At 29.9% G+C, this 22784-nt stretch overlaps 1 protein-coding gene across 1 annotated transcript; it reads left to right on the top strand.

The window, feature by feature from the left end:
* Positions 1-3802: 3802 nt before the first annotated feature.
* LOC119613586 (protein patched) lies at positions 3803-22774 on the top strand. The gene is made up of 6 exons (XM_037969613.1): positions 3803-4792; positions 17562-18115; positions 18190-20143; positions 20209-20416; positions 20494-20765; positions 20943-22774. Exons 1-6 carry the CDS (start codon positions 4655-4657, stop codon positions 21948-21950), a joined length of 4134 nt encoding a protein of 1377 aa, XP_037825541.1. The 5' UTR covers positions 3803-4654; the 3' UTR covers positions 21951-22774.
* The last annotated feature ends 10 nt before the right edge of the window (positions 22775-22784 follow it).

Below are 22784 nucleotides of genomic sequence, written 5' to 3'. Positions count from 1 at the left end.
AAGAAACCAGCATTTAAAGTTGAAACATTAAACCAAGTGGGTGGTCCAAAATGATTTCTGTAAATGTTGCTGTTTGTTGTTGTTGTCGTTTTCTTATAACATTTCTGTTTCAGTTAAACGAAAAAAAACCTTTACCTAGACAATTGCAAAAGACAGCGTCATCGGTTGGAGGAGACTCCAACAACTAAGTCATCGTCGTCAACAGAAACAACAACATTATCATCATCATGGTTGTTATTGATGTTTTATTATTATTTTTTATTTGAGTTTTGTGTTTTTTAGGGAGAAGCTTTTAAAGCATAATTGGTTATACCAAGTTAGCCAACAACAACAATAGCCTGTTGCTTGTTTGTTGTTGGTTGGTTGTTTGTTTTTTTTATGAATTGGCGTCTGTGTGGTACTCCCAACTCCATTCACAAAATACCTATATATGTTTAAAGGAGGTTGGTACTAAAATTAACTTTAAAATAGCTAAATGTATCTCTATAAAGTTGTTGGAGTTTTTAAAAATCTGGCATTACAAAACATAACATCCATTAGTAAACATTTGATGTTTAATAGTGCTGCCACAGTTTGGTTTTCCTATCTCTCTCACAATATATTGATGTTAGTGCTGCCATATAGTATTTTTAGCAAAGCAAATGTTTAAAAAGTTTTATAGAAGAAATTTCCTTATAGCAGATAATCAAATTATGTAAACTTTTGCGTTTAACCTCGTTGTAGTATGTGTTTCAAAAGTATGTGCGCCAGCGTCGTTTTAACGTTGGCAAATTTGTTAACATTGTTGTTGCCGTTTTTTGTGTGGCAAAGTAGTTGACTGTTTTTTTTCAGGTTTTTTTTTTTGTTTTATTATTGTTTTTGTTTGTTGTATTATTACTAAGAAATGTGTGTGTGTTTTTTGCAACAAAAAAACGTAAATTTATGTCGGAGGATTTGTTGACTTAAATTGTCCATTTGTTTTTAAGTTGTATTTTAGCTGTTTTTTTTTTCTTCGGTAGAGTTTTTTTTTTCTTAAAGCTGATGCCACACAAGTTGTAGTTTTATTTATAAAAGGTTTGTTATTTTTTACATCTTTCTAAAGAAAGCTTGAGACATAATCATAATTTATGTTGAAAATTTTAATAAACTTTTAACTACACAACTTAGTTCAAGTTATAAAATTGTTATTATTTCTAAAAATTGTTATAAAAAGTTTAATTTTTAAAGAATAGTAAAAAATGTGAAATAACACGAAGTTTTGACAATTTTCCAATAACAAGGTCTGGCATCTCCAGTAATCAAATAAAGGGATAAAATATCTACACTATAGACATAACTATAGACAACACTGTAGACTAGACTATAAACTAGAGTATATGCCAGATAGACTAAACTATATCTTAGACTAGAGACTAAACATCGAAACGGACTATAGACTAAACTATAGACTAAATTAGTCCAGTCTATAAACTAGACTATAGACTACACAATAGACTATAGATTAGACTATAGACTAGACTATAGACTAGACTATAGACTAGACTATAGACTAGACTATAGACTAGACTATAGACTAGACTATAGACTAGACTATAGACTAGACTATAGACTAGACTATAGACTAGACTATAGACTAGACTATAGACTAGACTATAGACTAGACTATAGACTAGACTATAGACTAGACTATAGACTAGACTATAGACTAGACTATAGACTAGACTATAGACTAGACTATAGACTAGACTATAGACTAGACTATAGACTAGACTATAGACTAGACTATAGACTAGACTATAGACTAGACTATAGACTAGACTATAGGCTAGACTATAGACTAGATTATAGACTAGACTATAGATTAGACTATAGATTAGACTACAGACTAGACTATAGACTAGACTATAGACTAGACTATAGACTAGACTATAGACTAGACTATAGACAAGACTATAGACTAGACTATAGACTAGACTATAGACTAGACTATAGACTAGACTATAGACTAGACTATAGACTAGACTATAGACTAGACTATAGACTAGACTATAAACTAGACTATAGACTAGACTATAGACTACACTATAGACTAGACTATAGACTAGACTATAGACTAGACTATAGACTAGACTATAGACTAGACTATAGACTAGACTATAGACTAGACTATAGACTAGACTATGGACTAGACTATAGACTAGACTATGGACTAGACTATAGACTAGACTACAGACTAGCCTACAGGCAAGATTATAGACTAGCCTATAGGCAATATTATAGACTAGAATATAAACTAGACTATAGACTAGACTATAGACTAGACTATAGACTAGACTATAGACTAGACTATAGACTAGACTATAGACTAGACTATAGACTAGACTATAGACTAGACTATAGACTAGACTATAGACTAGACTATAGACTAGACTATAGACTAGACTATAGACTAGACTATAGACTAGACTATAGACTAGACTATAGACTAGACTATAGACTAGACTCTAGACTAGACTATAGGACAGACTATAGACTAGACTATAGACTAGACTATAGACTAGACTAGATAGACTATAGACTAGACTATAGACTAGACTATAGACTAGACTATAGACTAGACTATAGACTAGCTATAGACTAGACTATAGACTAGGCTATAGACTAGACTATAGACTAGACTATAGACAGACTATAGACTAGACTATAGACTAGACTATAGACTAGACTATAGACTAGACTATAGACTAGACTATAGACTAGACTATAGACTAGACTATAGACGAGACTATAGACTAGACTATAGGACTAGACTATAGACTAGCCTCATAGACTAGACTATAGGACTAGACTTATAGACGAGACTATAGACTAGACTATAGACTAGACATAGACTAGACTATAGAGACTAGACTATAGACTAGACTATAGACTAGACTAGACGAGACTATAGACTAGACTATAGACTAGACTATAGACTAGACTATAGACTAGACTATAGACTAGACTATAGACTAGACTATAGACTAGACTATAGACTAGACTATAGACTAGACTATAGACTAGACTATAGACTAGACTATAGACTAGACTATAGACTAGACTAGACTAGACTATAGACTAGATTATAGACTAGCCTATAGGCAAGATTATAGACTAGACTATAGACTAGACTATAGCTAGACTATAGACTAGTATCTTGTCCATAATTTAAGCTACAAATAGTCTAAATTCCCATTTTTTTTTGATTCAGATTTAAATGAAATTGTTTTTTGGTTTTCGACCCTTGTCATTTGCAAAGAACACCCGCCCCTGTGTTTGGTTCTTCTCAAAATTAACATAATTGTGATAATGTTATAAACATTACTATGCTATTCCCAGTAATGACTTTATTTACCTCTGGCCAGCATAAAAACACACACACAAATCCCTGAACATTAAGACTTTTTTAAGCATTAAATTTAGAAGAAACTCTTAACATATAACAAATATAAAGAGAGAACAGAGCGTGAGAGTTTTTACTCTTAACTAACATTACAGTTATAAAGGAAAAATCAAAATGGCCGCATATGAAAAAACTCTATTGCTAACAGTTATGGAGAGCTAAAATATGTAAAGAGAGTGGGAGCTAGTAAACTAGAGAGAATTTTTGTGTGGGTTAAAAACAAAACATTAAAATGCAGTTTAAATATCTCAGAGATACATAGATACAATGTGTGTGTATGTGCGATTGTGAGGCGATAGTGCCTGTTTAGTAGCACGCTGCTAATGAAGTTGTTTCGAGACTAAAATCATAATATCTCTATACAAAATGTTAAAAAGACAACTGCATCAGATTGAAAACGATCTTCGGTCGAGTAACACGTTTTAGCGCTTAAAATAATAAGAAAATTTTTATAATTTAAAATTTTTTTGTTCATACACACACAAAAAAGAAACAAAATACAAAAGAAGAAGAAAAAGATATAAAAATGTAAAGAATATATCCAGAATTTATAAAGAAATAACAAAATTATAAGAATTAATAAAGTGTTTGAAGAAAAATTAAACAAATATTGAATGAAATTTATAACTTTTAATGAAAGAAACAAAATAAAGTGAAATATTTTCAACATAAATTAAAAAGTATTGAAAATTAAACGAATGGATTACGCTTAAATTGGAAATAAATACAAAAATTTATAAGAAAACAAAAAAAAGAGAAGAGTTTAGTTAACTAAACACGAGAAATTTTTTTATATACCAAAAACAAATTTAACTTAAAAAGCAAATAAAACAAAATATAAACGTAAAACAAAACGTGACAAAAACATATTTTAAGGAAAAAAATCCCAAAACAAAACAAAAATATAACAAAATTTTTTATATAAAAGTAATAAAGTGTTTTATTTGAAAAAGTTTTAAAGTAAATTACAAAAAAAAAAGTTTACAAATTTCCACCATTAACATAAAATCTTTATTAAAACAAAACAACAACAACAACATTGCCCTAACAAATGTTTATATCTAAACGTAAACAACTTGGCAGCACTGCTTAAATAAATGTGTAACCAATGCAGCGTTTTAGTAAAAACTGTTTATAAAGCAAATTTAATAATTTGCTAAATAAAAATAAAGAAAATTTTCATAATTTTCTTAAAGTTTATTTAAATTTTAAATAAAAATTATCACAAAAAACATGGTTGTACCCACAATGGATAGTTTACCGCGTGTACCCGATACACATGGAGATGTGGTCGATGAAAAATTATTTTCAGATTTATATATACGCACCTCATGGGTGGATGCCCATGTAGCACTCGATCAAATCGATAAGGTAAGTGTGAAATATTTATCATAATATTCTATAATACTCAAGAATGTTTTAAAAAAGTCTAAACATTTATTTGAAATACATTTTAAAGGAAAACACTGAAGTTTTTAAACTTTGACCTTTAACCTTAATCTGTTTAATTCTCCTTGAAATAGATTACCTAGAATTGTTCTTTAAATAGTCGAAATTTACCTGTTAAACTATAAAAATCTATAACACTAACCAGCTGCTGGCAAGTTTTACGAAAAGTCCGAAAATTTTCAACACAGAAATATGTAATTTCCAAACGTCCAAGCCAATTTAAATAAAACTTGGTATAATAAAGTCCTGATAAACTGTAGTTATAATTAAATACATAGACCCCCAAATCCAAAAACTTTAACAGTTTGAGGCCACTTTATTTAGCACGTGAAAAAATTGACTTATTATACATCAATGGAAAGGAAATAAAGTCTACTTTTTGAATATATATATAAATAAGTTAATAATTCAAAAAAATGTCTAGAACAATTTGGCCCACAAGAGTTTTGACTTAATATTAAATTTATAAATTTGCTCTAATTTGTAGCCATTTATTTACCGCCGAGAAAAGATATAATAGGAATAGCATACATCAATGGAAAGAAAATTTTGTTTTGTTTTAAACATATATAACTTATTTCATATTTATAAAACAAAAAATTTGGATAATAAGCGAAAAATATTTTTGCTTAAAATGCTCAAAAATTATATATGATACAATTTAAGACCAGTTATATCTTCAGAAAAGAAGTTAAATTATATATTTTATATATCAGTGGAAAGGTTATGGTGTCTTCTTTTTAAATATATATATGAATCTGCTAATATTGCTAAAATTCCTGGAACAATATTTGCAAAAACAAAACATTTTTTACTCAAAACTTATATATGATTCTATTTAAGGTTATTAATAAGAGATCTGATGAAGTTTAACTAGTTATTTTATATATCACAGGAAAGGTTATAGTGTCTACTTTTTAATTTGTATAATAATTTAAAAAATTCATTGAACAATCTTTGCATTTTGACTTTAAATTTAGTAAAATATATAAAGTCCGATTTTAGGCCAATAATTTTGGAAGTGGATAAGTTAAGTTTTTTATAATATATATCAAAGGAAAGGTTATTATAATTTTAAAATTCATAAAACAAGCTTTGCAAAAAAGTTCCATAATTATTTTTCCGAAAAAGAAGAAACATTATTTATTAACCGATTTAAAACCATTAATCTGAATTTGGAAAGCTTATTATTATAAATAAAAATTTTTCAATAATATTAAAACGCGTGAAACAATTCGGCTTATATTTTTGCGAAATGTTAGCAAAAAATTTGGTTCTAAGTTAGTTGGAATATAATTTTCAAATTAATTTATGGTCATTTCTTAACGGTTCCCCAGATTTTAAAAAATTTCAACTTGCGAAATGAAATGTCAGTCAAAAAAAGTTTCGACAGGACATTAGAAGTTTCCAGACTAAGGCATGTCAAAATCTGTAACATTCCGCCATTTTCATTTGTCTGTACTAATTTGAAGCATAGTGGCCTATAAATTGTCTTATATTAAAAGCCAAGCCTACTTTTTTTATATGTATAAATGTCTTTTAACGGTTTTAATATAAATTTACAAAATTCTAACAAAACTTTGTAATTGATCTCTTAAGTTTCAAGAAAAACACACACCAAAAAAACGTGCTTTAAATATTTAAATATAAAAACAGCCTACAAATAACTATTAAGATTTTTCTATGAATTAAATTAATATAAAAAAAATACAAAAGAGACCACCCAATAAATATGTAAGAAAAAGCTTAAAGTTATAAAAAAAAAAATATATTTTTATAAATTTTTTTGTTTACGTTTAATTGAGTCATTAAAATAAATCGTTTGCGGTTTGACAGCTTTTTTATAACCGTTTGTTTTTTCTGTTGTGTTTTTGTTTGTTTTTTTTTTTTGTATTTTGGTTTTTTGCGCTCTGTCAAATTTACTACTACTACTACTACTACCAACAGCAACAATAACAAAAGTTTATACCACCAACCAAGTTCCATAAAACAGCCACAATATGCATACAACAAAAATGCAAGGCTTTTAAACAACAAAAATAAAAAAGGCGTATAATAACCCAACCATTATTATGCTTGTTGTTTTTGTAAAACACAGACCCCACTCCCCAAAATGAAACAAAAAAAGTTTCAGAAAAATAATAGTAAGTGCATTTTAGATCAATCCATAATGGCAATCAATTGATCGCTTGCCAAAAAAAGAGGAAAAACAGAAACTGAAAAAATTTTAGAGCTGCTGTATAAAGTTAAAACTATAAACGTTACTCGCCTCCAAGCTGGTAGAAACATCCAAAAGGAACATTCGAGTTCATTGCTATACACTCATGGAAAATGTTACTGTTAAAACTCGTTTCATTTCCTTTAGTTTTAGGCTTAAACTCAAAGAATTTTAGCAAAATATAATTAAATTGTAAACATTTTTTGTTCATTAATCCCTTTTTTTTTCTTAAGTGGTTATTCACTGTGAAGTGATAGCTTAGTTACAGTTGTTTACAATTTAACTTTTAACAAATTTGTATAAATTTGTTGTTTGTTCAATAAATATAAAAATTTGATATGATTTATATTTATTAAAATTGATTGTTTTTATAAAAAATATATAGTAATTTACAAAATTTTTAACTTTTAAAGTTTAGTTGCATTAACACTGCCACCTCTGTCAAGGATTTGTTTATATCAACAAACGTTTGAAGAACTGTTGACAATGAATGTTTAATTTATCAAATACTTACAATATTTAGTTAATTTTTATAAAATTTAACATTTTACACCAAAATTAACAATTTTCTAATGCATTCTGTTCATTAGCATTCTTTAGGTTTGTATGTTTTTGTTTACATTTTAACAAAACATGTTGCCATATAAAAATTTTACACTACCTTTTTTGAAATGTTGCTCTCTGCTTATTTACTTTGTTAAGGTTTGTGTGTTAGTTTGTGTTTGTTTACATTTTTGTAAAGAGTGTTGCCAGTAAGGCTTTACTTGATGAAAAGCGATTTTTTAGCAGGGAAAACTAATTTCAACAGTTTTAACTTTGATTAGTTTAAATAAATAGATTTTAATAAAATCGTCCCGAATTTTCCGAAATAAAACAAATTTCTATTAAATGAGGTTAAAAAATGTATTTTTAACCAATTTATCTTTATGGCTGTATATTTGCACATCGCCTCCACCTAAACTTTTATTTTACTGCCACATTTACTATGACTCGCGTACCTACCACCAAACATAACAAACAACTCAATTCACTGCTGATGTTGATGATCGTGGGCTCTTATTTTCGTCATTGTTTTTGTTGTTGTTTTTCTTCTTTCCAATGCTGTTGTTACAAGTATTTTTACGTGAAAAGAACACACCACAGTAACAACAGTAACAACAACCAGCAGAGAAAGGAAAGATGAAATAAAATGTAAAAAAAACACATAAACGTAAATCCAAAATAATGAAGACATTAAAACGCTAAACGAACACACACAGCGGGGCCAGTGAGACAGATAGACAGACAGTCGCTCGTTCGGTCGATCGGGCAAACAGACAAGATATACTTATACTTTACAAAAGCAGACTATGGAATTGTTTTGTTGTTGTTTGTTATAGCCCCATTCAAAGCATCTTAACTACACTACAGCAACAACAATAACTGCCATTAAGACGAACAGAAAAAAAAAACGATCATAATGATGTTTAAAATAAAATTTATACAAAAATTGAGAAAACAAACTGAGGATCTCAGTTACGATACCCTTAAGCTCTGCAACAACAACAACCACAATAACAAATAACATTATTAAGGTTTTTTTAAAAGAGTAATAACAAAAATAACAATAAACCTTTAAAAACCTTGGAGCTTTAGTTACACACACACACAAAACTAAACATGTTGATGAAATGTTGAGCAACATTAAAAAGAAAAAGCGCAGCAGCTGACAGCACTGTTATGAAAAGAAGAAGCATTGTTTTAAGTTGTTAAGTAGAGGTTCTTACTAAATCAAGCTGCTTTTAAACTTACTTTACAAAAATTTGTTCCATGAATTAGGGAATTTTTGAAATATTTCTATATCAATAGAAAGGTAACACTTTGCTTTCTATTGATATATATTAAGCCTAACTTTGCTTTTGCATAAGACAAATTAAAGGCTACCAAAGTCATTACTAAGTGAAATGTAAAACTGTTAAACTCACAAAAAGAGAGTAGAAAACCATTAAACTGTTCTTTCTATCTTCTGAGATAAAAATAATCAGTGAAACTGTTTACTTGAGATCTCTTTTTCTTCGAAATTAACAAACCACAATCAAAAACCCTTTCAAAACTCACAACCGGAAGCAAATTATTAAACATTTAAATAAAAAATAATATTCTTTATTTGTTGTCATTAATTTCAGAAAGAAAAACATTACTTATACGTCTCAATAGCAAAATAAACATGTGTCTGACAATGTGTGTTGTCAACATGCAGATAGATAGCGGTTAAATGAAATAAGCTCTCCCTTATATCGTGTCTCGCTCTCTCTTCCACTTATTCTGAAAACAAATGTATACAAAACAAAAATTACGTTTTTTCTCGCATGTATAAAAAATGAAAATTACTTTTGGCAGTTTGAATGTTTTTTTTTTTTACTTTATTCCACATTTTGCTTAAATTCTGTGCTAAAAAATGTGTTTACAATAACGTCAGTGTATAAATATACATACATTTGTATGTATTTATGTACATTCACAGTAAATATTATTGTGTGGCTGCCGCCTGGCTCGTTTAAAATTTAGTTGTGTATGTCTGTTTATAATATAAAATGCTGTGTTGTGTGTGGCAGCCGGTATAGTGGCGACAGTGACCACCCATGGTGCCTGATATAAAAAAAGCAATAACAGCGAAAAAAATCAACATATTCAAAATAAAACACACATGTATGAAAATAAAAGGAGCATAAATACTCTTTGGTTTTAATTTTAAGACTTCTCTTACAATTTTAACTCAAGTGTTTGTTTTTTAATAGAAAATTATCCAAAAGTGCTGTTAATCGCAACATTTTCTACTTATTGGCAACTTTTTTCAAATGTAAACATGTTTGGCAACACTTAATGTGAAGCAACAAAGCAAAAGAGGGGAGTAAACAAAGATGTGATGTCACAGTAATGTTATAATAATGTTGCCAGCTGAGAAGTAAACAACAAACCTTAACTGTATAGCAACACATACATATGTTTAGCGACAAATCAAAAGAGAGAAAACACAAAATGAAAAAATTACAGTTATATTATACCAATGAAAAGGGAGTAGTGTAAAAATATAAGTAAAAAATGCCGAAAACATAATTTCTTTAATAACCTTTAAAAAAAAAGTAACATTTACTCCCTTGCACTCTGCAAGGCAAACAAAAACAAGTGTATAACAGATAAGAAATCAATACAAACTCAAAGTAAACACACAAAAGGCGCGATCTTAAAGATTTTTATATCTTTTACTACAACTTTCTGTCAAAATGACGTTGGTTTTCAAAAAAAATTGCATATTTTTAAATATATTTAGCAAACTAATGCAAAAAAATTCAACTGAATTTTTGTTTATATTAAAGTATAAAGCAAAGAAGCATGTGTCTTTTTAAACATCCATTGGAACATACTGCAAACATATCAGACTGTCTTGCCATGGATATAGTTAATGGATGAGGAGGTATAGTCATACGTAAACACAGCAACAAGTAAACAGTTTTTTTTTGTTGTCTGTTTTGCGGTCAAACTACAAGTAGTACGTGAGTCTCAGCTAGACATGACCAAAAGTACTTGTACACAAGTTAAAAAATAAAAAAACAGTAGCTAAAGCTTTAATAATAATAAAGTTGTTTACATTGTTGCGCCTTGCTGGGATTTCAGTTGTTTCAGTATTTTTTGCTTGTAATTTTTTTAAAGATTTTTTTCATTTCAAACATAAAATGACTTTTATTTTTTAGGTTTTTTTTTTGAAATCCCATTACTCTTAGGGGAAACGAGGTTAAAAAATTATAATATTAACAACATAAAGCAAACATTGTAGGTGTGATATGAAATTGTTACAAAAATTTTGACATTTCTCTTAGAAATTTATACAATTTTTCTATAAATTTAAGTTTATTTGTAAAAATAGGGAAATATTTTTTTAATAATTTTTTATAAATTTTATTCAAAATCTCTGTCAAATTAAGAATAACAACATTTGTTTACATTTTCTTTATTAAATCCCAAAAATAAACATGTTTAGTAACACACATATTGCGGAAATTAGCAAGAGAGTGTAAACAAGCATTGTGTAAACAAAGCTGTAAAATATAAAGTTACCAGATGGTATTTTAATGGCTAAATAACGAAATAAACATGCTTGTTTATAAAATGTTTAGCAACAAATGAAGGATAAGAAAATCAACATTGACGTTAGCAGGGTTGCAAAAATAAGGTTGCCAGAGGGTATTTTTAGCTGGTAATATATAATATGCTATAAATGAAAGGGAAATAGAGGATTAAAAGCAGAGATGGAAATATTAAAAGTTTTGTTATATTTTTATAAGAAAAAAGTAATAAAATAAGAAATTTAAAGCATTTGAGAGGAAAAAATGGAAATATCAAAACTTTTTTTTAGAAAAATTTTTAAAATTTACAATTTTTTAAAGTTTTTAAGTGATTGTTTGCTGGGTTAGTTTAAGTCTTGTATGTTGTTTTTAATTGTCAAGTGTGTGTGTGTGTGTGAGACGCTGTATTTAGACGACATATTTAAAACATTTTTATGCGTTTTAGGGAGGAGTAGTTGTAGTGTGTTTATTTTTTTCTTTATTTCTACACATTTCAAATTCCTAGCAAAAGATCAAAAGAAAGCGGGCAGACTGGAATACACACCCTTATATGAAAACATTTCTTTCCATTAATTTAATCCCCTTTATAAATTTAAATAAACGTTGTTATCTTTTTACCAAAAAATAAGACCCGCATACTTGAAAGAAAATCTTTCAAATAAAAACCTTTTTTTTGTTAACCACTTCCTAGAATTTTCAAAATAAAAAGAAACACGCCTACAAGTATATCCGGTTTTTTTTTTTTGTAAAACCTACAAAATTAGTTAGATTTTTTTCGCAAGCAACCTAAATAAACATTACTACTAAGTTTTTTGAAAGATACCGGCTTTAATAATAAAGTAATCATTTTTATATATGAGTTCGTATTATTTTTTTGTTAATTTCTCTTAAAAACCCATATAATGAAGACATTAAAATTTGAAATGAAAAAAAAACACAAAGCGACCACACTCAGCGTTATTTTTTTTTTTTGTTGCTTTATAGTTTTGGACCGAAAAACATAAAATTACGAAAAATCTTAAAAGGCCACAACAACAAAAACACATTTATATATGTGTATACCGGAAAGAAACAACAACAGCAAATATACTTATAAACAAAAAAGTAATAATAACACATTCTGTGAAATTCATGAAAATCTTTTAAACAAAAAACATTTGGACACACAGTCAGTCAGCCAGCCAACCAGCCACTCGCTGGTGAACCATTCAGGCAAGACGTAACAAATGTTTTTTTCTTTTATAGTACACTAAATAAGGTTACCTGTTTATAATAGTAGAGTATCCAACTAAATTTTTTACCTGTTATTGTTTTTAAGTAAGACATTTAACAGGACAGACAGATGTTTGGACGGACGTACAATTTGGTCTTGAAAAAAAAAAAATACAGACAGCTGTAGGGTTTAGATCTTAATAATATATAAAGTAAAAAAGAACAACAAAACAATAGCATGATCATTATACTTTAAAAACAAATTAAAAATTAAAAGCATTAAATTGAAGTTAGTCTTAAATAAAACCGTTCAATTTAACCGCGTTGCAAAAGAAATATTAAAAAAATTTATAATTTTCATAAAATTTTGGTTAAAATGTTTCAAAAATAAGTAAATAAAACCTTTTTTGCATTAACTTTACCATTTTTCTCAAGTAAACAGGTTTGGTAACACTAATTTTAAGCAAAAGAGAGTGAAAACAAACATGACATTAACAGGAATGGTTGCCAGCAGAGTATTTTAACAATTAAGCAACATTTCCTATAAGTAAACATGTTTAGCAACATTAATTTTTAAACAGCAAAGCAAAAGAGAAATAAAACAATCATGGCAATAAAAGAGTTATAAAAATGGAGTTGCCAGCTGTTTGTTTTAGCGATTAAACAACAAAATAAACAGTTATTTTAAGCAATTAAGCAAAATAGATAGAAAACAACAATGGCTCTAACAGAGTTGTAGAAATAAGGTTGCCACATCAGTTTTTTAAAGGATAAACATAATAACGTGCAGAAATAGAGAGAAAACAGTACAGACAAGGCGAAATGGAAGAAAATGTGAAAATATTAGTCTAAAATTTTAGAAATTTTTAATTCCTCATTGAAATTATTGAAAATTTAATTTAGAATTCTCAACATCATTCCTTTAAAGCCGTTTTCTTGAACAACTTTGTTCTCTGGGTAACCAGGCCTCAACAGTGATTCATTAAAGTAGTAGCATCATCATCACTCTACCAGCCACAAAAGATATTGGCTGCCGCCTCATAAAGGTGGTCGGCATCAATGTGCGTTGTATGTTTTTTTCAGGCCTGTTCTTAGTTACAAATGTTTAAGCCATAAAAAAAATTAAAAGAAAACCAAAAAATGCGGGTTGTTGTTGACTACTATAACATCTTAATATTAAAAAAAAACTGGCTTAAAAATACAATTTTTCAAAATAAAGAAAAAAAAACTATAAAAATATAATTTCATTGAAAAAAAATACTTTAAAAGCGCACGTCATGGCACACGTTTTGATAAACCTTTAAAGTTTACATAAAACCGTTAAAAATTTTTCATAAATGAAAAAAAAAAAAAAAATCTGGTTTATTGAAATTATAATTTTATATAAAATACAAAATTTTGTAATGTTTTTTAATAACATGTACTTGAAAAAGAAACTTAACATTTTAATTTAAACCTTTTTTTTCTTTAAAGCATTTTACATTTTAAAGAAACATGTTTTTTGAGGTTTCTTTGGTTTTGCTGAGAAGTCTTTTTGAGTTTTTTTCTGATTTTGTTAATGTTCTTCTGCTACTTGTTTTTATTCTTTTAAATAAGGACATGGTTTTTGTTGTTGTTCTTTTTAGCAACATGCTGACCCTCAAAAAAATTATGTATATGCTCCCTTTTTTTTGTATAAGAAACCTTAAAAAAACAATAACAAAAACTATAACAGTTTTTTTGTTGTTGAGAGTGTATGTTTGTATCTGTGTAATAAAAGTAGCAGCTGTTGCTTTATTTATGTCTCTCACAAAAAAAAAGAAAGATAAGAACTAAAATTTTTGTGTGAAACTCTTGCAACTTGGGAGGTTAATTCAGTTTTGTTTTTTTTTTTGTTTTAATATACATATTTTTGTTGTTATTTATTTTATTAGTGTTTTATTGTCTCTAGATTTTCATCACTGCATTTTTGTTTTGTTGATGTTTTCATTAATTAACGGTATTATAGTGTAGATGGTAATCTGTCTGTTTCAATCTCTCTATCATTCAGATTATATTTGTAATTGACTTTAGACAAGAATAAAGATTAGACTATAGATCAGACTGCAGACTAAACTATAGTGCAGACTACAGACTAAACTATAATCCATAGTATTAACTAGACCGTAGCCTAGACTATAGACTAGAATATAGTCCTGACTATAGAGTAGAATATAGTCCAGACTAAAGTTAATACTGCAATCCATACCAAAGCTTAGACTGTACTCCAGACAACATACTATATAGTTTAGACTATAGCCGAGAACATAGTTCAGACATACTACAGACCATTCTGAACTAGTCTGAACTAGTCAGACTATAGACCAGATTATAGTTGAAAATTTTCACTAAACGAAAATATTTTCTTTATATAATCCACTCCCCCTTTTTCCTCTTTTCTTTTAAATTCTTTTTAATGGTATTTCATTTATTAACCAAAATGGAAATTTGACACAATTATATTAACTGGGTGGTCCTAGCGTGAATAAAGATTTTTATATATGTACATATAAATGGGTATACGACTTTTTCAAAGATTTTTTATTAATGGTTTCATATGTGAGTATTTTCTATTTTTGAAAATCATGTTGTCTTCCCCTTTTCTTTCAAAATTTTAATGATTGTGTGTGTTGTATCATTAACAAAAATCTTTTTTTTTTTAATTTTTTTATGTTCTCTATGCCCTTTTTTCTTTTTATTTCATTTTACTTGGTGTTTTTGTTTTGTTTAATTATTGATTAAATAAAATTAACAAATGTCAATCATTCCAAATTTATTTTGGAAAAATGTTTTCCAAAGGGGATTTTGTATATAATGTAAATATACTATATAGTTTTTGTGGGTTAAACCAAAAATATATGTTTATTTTTGTAGTTCAATTAGTTTGACAGCTAATGTTAAATGTTGTTTTTAAATAAAAATTTTCTTTTAACACAACAAAATTATAGAAATATTTTGAAAAACTTTTCTTTATAAATCTTTAATGGGTGGTCTTTTTATGTTTTGCTTTTAATATTAAACTTTTTTATTTATGTGTTTTTTATATTGATAAATTAAAATTTTATGTTAAATATTTTAAAATTTTTTATAGTTTTATATTTAACTCATAAATTTTTTGGGTTTTCTAAAAAACAACGAACACCATCATTATGTTTTTTGTGTTGTAGTTGTTAAACTGCTGGTTTAATAATTATAATGTTTTAGTTGTTTCTCTAAATTAAGTTGTTAGGTTTTAATGAAAACACGAAAAAAAAACTTTCATTTAAAATGCTTATGTTTGTTTAAACTTTAACACAACACATAAAAGAAATAAAAATGATTAATTATGTTAAAAACACAGAAATAAATTAACCCAGCAACAACGTATTATAAAAAAACTAGTTTTAATTTAACATTAAGTTTAATTTCAATTTAAAATGTAAGTTTTTCTCTAAAAACACAAAAATTTATGTGAATTTTTACACAGTTTTATTTTATGGCGTTTTCTGACATTTAAAAGTGTTGTTAAGTGTTAGGAAAACAATAAAATGAAAAAATACCGTTATTTCTTTATAAAGGACAAAAACAGTGTTGTTAAGTGTTAAAATATGGAATATGAGATATTTTAAAGGTTACCATATTGTCGTTTACATAAATATGTTTGTTTAAGCGTGTTTTACTATAAAGTTGTTAGTAAAAACAAGATTTGTAGTAAAATTAACAAATTTCTTAGTAATTTTGTTAATTTTTTTATATGAAACTAAATAGTTTTTATGATACATTCCTGTTAGTTTTGAAAATGTAACACCCTAGAGTAATAAATCATGTTTGAATGACATGTTTTTACTCTAGAGTATTGCATTTACACACATTTTTATTTTACTTTTTTTTTATTTTCAAAAATCTTTAACTAGAACCCCAGGAGATCGTTAGGAGGATTAAAACAACTACAACAATAAACATTAGCAATTTATCAATAGTTCAGACAACAGCAACAACAACAACAAAAGAAACATTTGTATGTTATATGTATAGCCAAACATGTCATCAAAGATTTAGATAAAATTCCATTGAAATTGAAACGTAACAACAACTACATTACGAAAAAAAAACGACTTAAAAAGGAACGCCTGTTGCTTGAGCCATAAAAGTGTTAACAGGCCTTTAAAATTTACTGATGTGTATTTTACAATGATGTCTTAATATATTCTACTTGAGTAAAACGCACACACACAACGGCTTAAGTGTATTTAAGGATTGTGTTTTTTTTTTCGGGAAATTACAAGGAAAAAATTAAGATTTCACAAAAACAGCATGACATTTTTTTTAGTTATTGACAAGTTAAGGAAGGCGTCTTTAGTCGTAAAGACATATTTCGGTCTTTGTGCAAATATTTTCGTCTAATGACTTAAATGTTTAGGAAAAAAAGATTTTTCTTAAGAATTTTTCAAAATATTTTATCTATTTTTATGTCTTAATTTAAAAACACAAATTTTAGGCACGCCTTTTTCTTAAATTATCTTTTTCTTAAAATTATCAAACATTTTTATGTTTTCTTTAAGGTTTTTTAATGATTTACGGAAATTGTGTTAATTTTTCTAAATAATTTACCTTTTAAAGGTTTTAAAATTAGTCATGTCTAGGTTTTTATTGCCCCTAAATAAAAAACAACTAAATATAAACCATAAAACTTTAAGAAAATCTGTTTAAATTTGAAAAGTATTGAAAAAACTTAATAGCGGAAATACACCATTAACTTAAGGGTTAATTAAAGCAACAATATAATATGTTTCTTGAAGTTTTATAAAAATGAATAAAGAACTTAGGAAATAGAGTAAGAAATATGCTGTTATAGCTTAAATAAAGCTTGTATATTAAAACGTTATCTTAATGTCACTCTTTTTCTAAAAAATTAAACAACGTTTCAGGCAGTTTTAACATAAAAACACAAATATTTCATCTGGCAGCTCTAATTATTACCGTAATTCGTTCTCCCTTGTTCTTTGTTTATTTACAAGAAAAAATAGTGTTGCCTGATTTAACAAAAATATAAATATTTCTTTGTTAACCGGTATTCCCTCTTTGGCGCGAAATATTATAAATAAACAATAACATTTAAATAATATCCTCTCATAACTAATATTTAATTTTTTTCTTTTAGGGCAAAGCCCGTGGCAATCGCACCGCCATCTATTTGCGTTCAGTATTTCAATCCCACCTCGAATCCTTAGGTAGTACAGTACAAAAACATGCCGGCAAAGTTTTATTTATAGCCATTCTAGTATTAAGTACATTCTGCGTTGGCCTCAAATCCGCCCAAATACACTCCAAAGTCCATCAGCTGTGGATACAAGAGGGTGGTCGACTCGAATCCGAACTGGCCTATACGCAAAAAACCATCGGAGAGGCGGAAAGTTCTACACACCAGCTGCTAATACAAACGGCTCAAGATCCTAATGCCTCCGTGCTGCATCCGCAAGCTTTACTCACACACCTGGAAGTGTTGAAGAAGGCGAGTGCGGTTAAAATACACATGTTCGATACGGACTGGAGTCTGAGGGATATGTGTAACTCACCCACCACGCCCAGTTTTGAGGGTCCCTATTTTATAGAGCAAATCTTTAAGCATTTAATACCCTGCTCGATTATCACGCCTCTCGATTGTTTTTGGGAGGGTAGCCAGCTATTGGGTCCCGAGTTTCCCGTACAAATACCGTGAGTATTAAAGAGATCTTGTTGGAAAAGCCATAACTTATAAAATTTTCTTTTTATTTCTATTTACTTTGTAGCGGCATGGATAAACGCATCACCTGGAGTTCCTTAAATCCCTCTAGTCTTATGCAAACTATGAAAAAACAAATGAGTGATCAAAAAATATCTTTTGATTTTGATACCGTAGAACAGTATATGAAAAGGGCTGCCATTACCTCTGGCTATACCGAAAAACCCTGTTTAAATCCCAAAGATCCGCAATGTCCCGACACAGCCCCCAATAAGAATAGCGATCATCCTTTAGATGTGGGTGCCATTTTAACAGGCGGTTGTTATGGTTTTGCAGCCAAATATATGCATTGGCCGGAGGAGTTAATAGTGGGTGGTGTGCAACGCAATCGTACCAGCCATTTGCGCAAGGCAAAAGGTTTGCAAACCGTAGTACAGCTGATGACCGAAAAGGAAATGTATGATTTATGGAATGAAAACTATAAGGTTCATCATATAGGCTGGAGTCCTGAAAAAGCGGCTGAGGTATTAAATGCCTGGCAAAGGAATTTCTCGCGGGAAGTGGAAAATATTATGAAAAATTCTCGTTTAGCTAAAAACTATGATGTTTATGTGTTTTCCTCCGCCACTTTGGATGATATTTTGGAGAAGTTCTCTAATCCCAAGCCTTTGAGTATAGTGATTGGTGTTATTGCCACGGTTATATATGCCTTTTGTACTCTTCTAAGATGGCGTGATCCGGTCAAGGGTCAATCGAGTGTGGGCGTGGCTGGAGTGTTATTAATAGGCTTTTCTACTGCTGCTGGCTTGGGATTATGCGCCATTTTGGGTATTGTATTCAATGCTGCCAGTACTCAAGTGGTACCTTTTTTGGCTTTAGGTTTAGGAGTGGATCACATCTTTATGCTAACCGCCGCCTATGCAGAAAGCAATCGCAAAGAACAGACCAAGTTTATATTGAAAAAAGTGGGTCCCAGCATATTATTTAGTGCCTGCACTACCACGGGCGCCTTTTTTGCTGCAGTTTTTATACCCGTGCCTGCCTTAAAGGTTTTCTGTCTACAAGCAGCCATAGTCATGTGCTTTAACTTGGCTGCTGCTTTAGTAGTATTCCCCGCCATGATTTCTTTGGATTTAAGAAGACGTACTGCCGGCAGGGCTGATATTTTCTGTTGCTGCTTTCCCATTTGGAAGGAGAAACCGGTTAATCAACTAACGCAGCTAAACAATAATGCCACAAGAACCACCAATCGTGCGCGCAACACCTCCAGCTCCTCCTCCGTCCTACCCAAAACCAGCAATAATACCCGAACATCTGCCATAAACAATCCAGTGCTACCGCAAGAAGAGGCTTTACTCACATGTCACAGTGAAAAACGTTTACCCGCCTTTACCTTCAGTAAATTTGCCGTTAAATATTATACACCCTTCCTGATGAAAAGTTGGGTTAAGTTCCTCGTAGTCATGTCTTTTGTGGGCACGGTTATTTTTAGCTTATACTGCTCCACTAAACTGCAGGATGGTTTGGATTTGATTGATTTGGTGCCGAAAGAAACGAATGAATATAAGTTTCTTAATGCCCAAACATCGATGTTTGGTTTCTACAGCATGTATGCCGTGACACAGGGTAATTTTGAGTATCCCAACAATCAACGTTTGTTGCATGAATATCATGAGGCTTTTGTTCGCGTGCCGCATGTAATTAAGAATGACAATGGTGGCCTGCCGGACTTTTGGTTATCTCTATTCCGTGATTGGCTAAGGAATCTGCAGAGAATCTTCGATCGTGAGTTTAAAGATGGTCGTATTAATCAGGAGGGTTGGCATGCCAATGCTTCTAGTGATGCCATCTTGGCTTATAAGCTGTTGGTGCAGACAGGTTATGTGGACAATCCTGTGGATAAGAAGCTGGTGTTGCAACATCGTTTAGTTGACAATGAGGGTATAATTAATCCCAGGGCTTTTTACAACTATCTCTCGGCCTGGGCTACCAATGATGTTTTTGCTTATGGTGCTTCTCAGGTTTGTAGTTAGTTTTTGTGTAAAATAAGCAACTATTTCCTAATTTTCTTTTCAACTTTTTTTAGGGTAAATTACATCCCGAACCTAGACAGTATTATCATGTACCCACCGAATATGATTTGAAAATACCCAAATCATTGCCTTTGGTCTATGCTCAGCTGCCGTTTTACTTGCATGGCCTCACCGACACCTCGGAAATTAAGTCTCTAATCAGTCACATAAGAGATTTAAGTGTACGCTTTGAATCCAGGGGTCTACCCAATTATCCTTCAGGTAATTATTTATTTTTTTTTTTAAATCATTGAATCATCTAATAATTCTCAAATTTTCTTTGTTTATTTCTTTAACAGGCATTCCTTTTATATTCTGGGAACAGTATATGACTCTACGCTCTTCGTTGTCTTTGATTTTATGCTGTTGTATGGTGGCCGCTTTTGTTTTAGTCTCCATTTTGTTGCTATCCATTTGGGCGGCCATTTTGGTGGTTTTCAGTGTGTTGGCTTCTTTGACTCAGGTCTTTGGCGCCATGACTTTATTGGGCATTAAATTGTCCGCTTTGCCGGCTGTTATTTTGATCTTAAGTGTGGGCATGATTGTATGTTTTACGGTGCATATTTCATTGGTAAGTTAGATCATACAAATAGTATATAAATAATTTTAAAAAGTCTCGGTCAGTTTAGTCTATAGTCTAGTATATAGTCTAGTCTATAATCTAGTATACAGTCTAAGTCTATAATCTGTTCTATAAAATGTTATTATTTTTCAATTTTTTACTATAAATTTATTTCTTCTATTTCAGGGTTTCATGACTTCCGTGGGCAATCGAGAACGTCGCGTTTTACTCTCCCTTCAAGTTTCCTTGGGACCTCTTACTCATGGTATTTTGACCTCCACTCTGGCGGTATTCATGTTATCCACTTCACCCTTTGAATTTGTCATCAGACATTTCTTTTGGCTGCTCTTGGTAGTACTGTGTGTTGGTGCCTTCAACAGCCTCGTGGTATTTCCCATAATATTAAGTATTATGGGACCTGAGGCAGAACTAGTGCCACTCGAACATCCTGATCGCATCTCCACACCCTCACCACAAATGTCACGTAGCAGTAAAAGGGCCAATAAGACTGTAATTGTACATGGCTCATCAAGATCTTCGTCACGTAATTGTCAGAAACAGCATTATCATCATAAAGATGTTAACATCAATGATCCCTCACTGACAACCATAACAGAAGAGCCACCATCGTGGAAGTCTTCGAATTCATCGATACAAATGAATAATGATTGGGGTAGCAAAATGGCAGCTGGAGGAGGAAATGGTATTAATGCTGGTCATCATTATGGCAATAATATTAATTATGCCAATAACATGAATTATCATCATCATCCACCACCACCAAATATGCAGCAGCAACCACCACCGCCAACTGCAGCACAAACACATCACCTGCATAACCATCAACAACAGCAGCATCATCATCATCCCCACTACAATCCTATGTATGCCACACATCCGCCACCACCACCACAATACCATCATCCCTACCACATGAACACACAACCTGCTTCACAAGGTAATCTAAATAATACAGCACATCAACCACCTCCACCACCCCGTGATCCTGGCAGTGAAGGCAAAAATATGAATAACTTTCCACCCGAATTACAAAGTATTGTTGTACAACCGGAAGTTACGGTTGAAACGCATCATTCAGACACGAATACCACTAAAGTAACGGCTACTGCCAATATTAAAGTGGAATTGGTAACACCGGGTCGGGCGGTTAGAAGTTATAATTTCTCATCATAGCAATGAGCCGCGCATAATATAAGGAAGTTTAGATAATTTTAAATTATTTATTAAATTGCTTAAGGATTATGTATATATTTAGTTTATCGACAGAAAACAAGAAGTTTAAGGAAAACATAAGATTATAGTTAATATAGACCTGAATTTTAAGCCAAAATAGTAACCAAGTAACACACCCACAAAAAAACTAAACAAAATACTTTGTAATTTTTATAATTGTCACAAATTTTCAATAATTTTTCAAAGAAATTATAGCATTTTTAGCATTTTTTAAAGAAAAGGAGACTGATTTAGTTGCTGACAACAAAACTCTTTTATAGAATACTGTAATTTAAAAGAATTTTAAAAGAAAACTTAAAAATTTATTAAAGTTTTCTATTAAATTTTTAATATTTTTAATTGAAAATTTGTAATTTTCATTAAAAAACGTGAGTTTTTAGTAAATTATTAAAAAAATACTTGATTTTTAACGTTTCCTTTGTTTACTTTGAGAGAAAGTAAACAAAGTTGCCATTAAAACCGCCTAAAGTAACATCAATGGCAATGCTGTTATCCTTTTTTAACTGGCGATAAAAACAAAGTTGCCATGTTAAATTATATGACAAAAACGCTAAATTTATTAATAAAACTAAATTGGCAACGCTTTTTTTCTCTCTCTCACAGTATAAATAAAAAAAAATAATACAAAAACTAGGGAAATCCTTATTAATACAGTAAGTTTTGTTTAATTTTAACATTTTTAAGCTGGTTTTAAATGAAAAAACGTAATTTATAAAAGTGTTTTGTTGCTAACTTAATTAACTCAAAGGCTAATTTTAAAAACTTCTTAAAACA

This window comes from Lucilia sericata, unplaced genomic scaffold (assembly GCF_015586225.1).
Source record: "Lucilia sericata isolate MDLA Ls3-8-SP2 unplaced genomic scaffold, ASM1558622v1 Contig002205F_arrow, whole genome shotgun sequence".
In the NCBI taxonomy this organism is placed as follows: Eukaryota; Metazoa; Arthropoda; class Insecta; order Diptera; family Calliphoridae; genus Lucilia; species Lucilia sericata.
This window is presented reverse-complemented; position numbering and strand designations above follow the sequence as displayed.